Source organism: Phaethon lepturus, unplaced genomic scaffold, assembly GCF_000687285.1.
Source record: "Phaethon lepturus isolate BGI_N335 unplaced genomic scaffold, ASM68728v1 scaffold7784, whole genome shotgun sequence".
Taxonomy (NCBI): Eukaryota; Metazoa; Chordata; class Aves; order Phaethontiformes; family Phaethontidae; genus Phaethon; species Phaethon lepturus.
This window is the reverse complement of record NW_010533917.1, coordinates 58,615-61,595: the sequence shown is the minus strand read 5'-3', so window position 1 is coordinate 61,595 and position 2,981 is coordinate 58,615. Positions and strand designations below refer to the sequence as shown.

Sequence of the window (2,981 nt, the reverse complement as noted above, 5' to 3'; positions counted from 1 at the left end):
GATCTGAGAAGAAAAAGCTGCAAACTTTGTTCTAGCTTGAAATTATAGAAGAAAAGCAGGAACTGAGCTGCTCGTTTTATGCTAGAAGAGCAGGTTTGTATTTACGTTGCAGAAAAAACTTGAAGTATTGCATTGCATGATCCCTTTTGTCTTCATTATGGGCGTAGAATAGGTGTACACTGAAGGCAAAATATCACTCTAGTAAATTGTTCTGAAGTTATGGCAGCAAAACAAAATTACGGAGCTTGTCCTTATTATTCATTACTCCTGTGGAACAGGTGTATGGAAGTTGCTCTGCAAGCAGTGTTGTGAGTTTTTACGTAAGTTCTTAAAACTTTACAACCTCTCTTTTATGGGAAATAAGCATTCTGTTGTGTAAGGTGGTTTTCACGAGTAGTTCAAAACTTTTTAAATTTTATGCAGACGGACAATAATCTAATATGTAGTAAATCAATGTCTTTAAGCAAATGTGGTATCACTTTGGTACTTGTCAGTAACTGTCCCATTCACGGTATTTAGTCATTCTGCCTTTCATTAGCCTTTCTCAGTTGCCTTGAATAATCTGGAATATTTATTAATGTGTGCTCTGTTGTGGAATGTTCTGATTTTAGTTACGTGACTATGTTTAAAACTGTAGGAGTTCAGGGGATGCTTCTCCACATGCAGCAATTCACTGTGAAAATAGGAAAATAAAGGTACAGTGATTCTGAGAGAAGATGCAGTTTTTAAAGGCAGTGTTAACACTTTTGCCTCTAGGTATCTCAGCAGTAGGACTTGGAAGTATGGAAGCTTTTGTTCCACCTCCTTTTTTCCCCAGGTATTTTCCAGAAATCTAACCTCCATGTTGATAAGTCTCATAATGAGAGTTCTAATGTTGAACTCTATTTTAGTGCCACTGCTTGATTCTGTTGGAGATTATTTCTGTGTAACTAAAGACTAGTTTAAAAATGACTTCGATATTTTGCTAAATAAATCTGCAAGAACATCTGTTTTTTGTGTAGTAGATGCTTCCAAACGATGCCAAATATTATGTAAATTTGTTTACTGCATGCTGGCTTCATTTAGTTCAGGAGATTAAATAAGAAATCCTAAATTACTTGTCATATGAACACTGAAATGCCTGTGCTCTACCAGATTCTTTGTGTTGCAAACCCACTGCCAAAGCATTTCCTATAAACTTGTAACTTTCCTTGTTATATCTTTCTAAGCTCTGCAGATCAGGTATGGCAGAATAAATATATATCCTAATCATATAAATAAAGTTTTCATATATTTCAGTAATACTTTTCTGAGTTCTTGATTAAAAAAGTATTTTTGTACACTTTACATAGCAAAGTTAATACTGTTTGAAAGTTTAATTTACAAAAGGTGCAATTACCAATTTTCAGGTTGGACTATTAAAATAGTTCACATAATGCTAGAGGTTGGTATTATAGGTCCTTTATTACACAGAGGTGCTTTTGGCTGGCAGTTTTTAGTCCAAGTTGGAAGTGTTCAATTTTTGCTTCTTCTGTACCAGCAGAGCAGCATTCTGTATTGAATGGAGTACACTACCAGTCCTTTTCATCTGGAAAGGTTGAGTAAAGTTATCACTGGGATATCGCTGGGAAAAAATGGATGGAACCTCCTGACAGTGGAGAATTTCTTCTTCTGGAGAAATTAATGTCAGTGCTCCTTTGCACTGGAAAGGGACAGAAGTCCTTGAACTTGTCTGTGGTCCATCTGGTGATAAGGCAGGGATGAATTTAAAATTTCAGAAACTTCATTAAAAGTCTGGCTGTTGTAGTTTCTGAAAGCTGACTATATTTACTAGTAATCAAAAAGGCTCCTTATTCTCTGATATTTATGTTTACATTTTATTATTAAAAACTGCTAATAAAAATCAGATTTGATTTCTTTTAGACCAGTTGTTTGTTTGAACATTTCTAGAGCACTTTTACAATTTAGCATACTACATTTAAACTTTATTTACAAGAGTCTTGCAGTAAGGAGCGTCTTGGGAATTTTTTGAGACATGAACTGAGTGGTACTTTGTTTTTCTGAGAACACCTTTCAGGAATTTGGAAGCAGTCTAATATGCAAATCCTCTGTCTCAAACAATGAACCTCTTAAAAAAAACAAAAAAAAAAAACAAAAAAAACAAACCCAAAACCAAACTGTGCTTAAACAGTTTGAATCCTTCTTGATTTTTTTTTTTTCTTCCCTCTTTTAAAGGTGCATTTGAGCTTCTTAGTGTTTCTCCATCGGTTAGCAGAAGAAGCCAGGACAAATGCTTTTGAGAATAAAAGTAAAATAATTAAACCTGAGCACACTATAGCTGCAGCAAAGGTAATAAAGCATTTTTAATATTTTTCTTTTTTGTAATGTAAAATGTATGATGACAGCATATACGAAAGTTTTCTGTGTTAGTGTTGATATTTATAATCCAAAACCTTCAGAAACATAATGTTCTTTAATCCATTATTGGCATAATTCACCGTTACCAAGACATCAAGTTAACTCTCCTTGCTCTGTTAAATATAGCCCTATTTTTCTTGATTATTCCATGTTTAAATGCATAGTTTCAATATGTGGGTAAGTCTACACAGTAGTCTACCAGCAAGCATCCATGGGCTGAAAGCCCAGGGAACTGGAACAAATTCCGAAGTTGGAGGATCTTTATTTCAGATGATACTATACCAAGGAAGCATGCTGTCGTGACTTCAGTAATATAAATGAAGCTTTATGGAACAAGTGAGAAATAGTTCAAAGAGGCTGAAATATCTTTCTGACAACCTTCAGTTCTTACCTGCTTAGTCTGAAGGATGTTTGAAGTGTATTCTTGCAGCATTGTGTGGATACAGATGCTTTGTATGATGTTGTGTTCATCAAGGGAAGAACTAAGGATTAAACTGTGGATTGCTATATGGGTAGTTCAGCATAACAAAAATTGCTGGATGAATATCAGTGATGAGGAATCCTCTGCATTACAGAGCACGGTA

At 34.8% G+C, this 2,981-nt stretch overlaps 1 protein-coding gene across 1 annotated transcript in view; it reads left to right on the top strand.

Moving 5' to 3' along the window:
• Window positions 1-2,138: 2,138 nt before the first annotated feature.
• Window positions 2,139-2,981, top strand: part of CENPW (centromere protein W) — a gene marked incomplete at its 5' end in the record, with an annotated part of 1,896 nt that continues 1,053 nt past the window's right edge. The window contains 2 exons of the mRNA XM_010285349.1: window positions 2,139-2,169; window positions 2,201-2,328. Of these exons, the coding sequence (XP_010283651.1) occupies window positions 2,139-2,169; window positions 2,201-2,328 (159 nt within the window). The remainder of the gene's footprint in view (window positions 2,170-2,200; window positions 2,329-2,981) is intronic.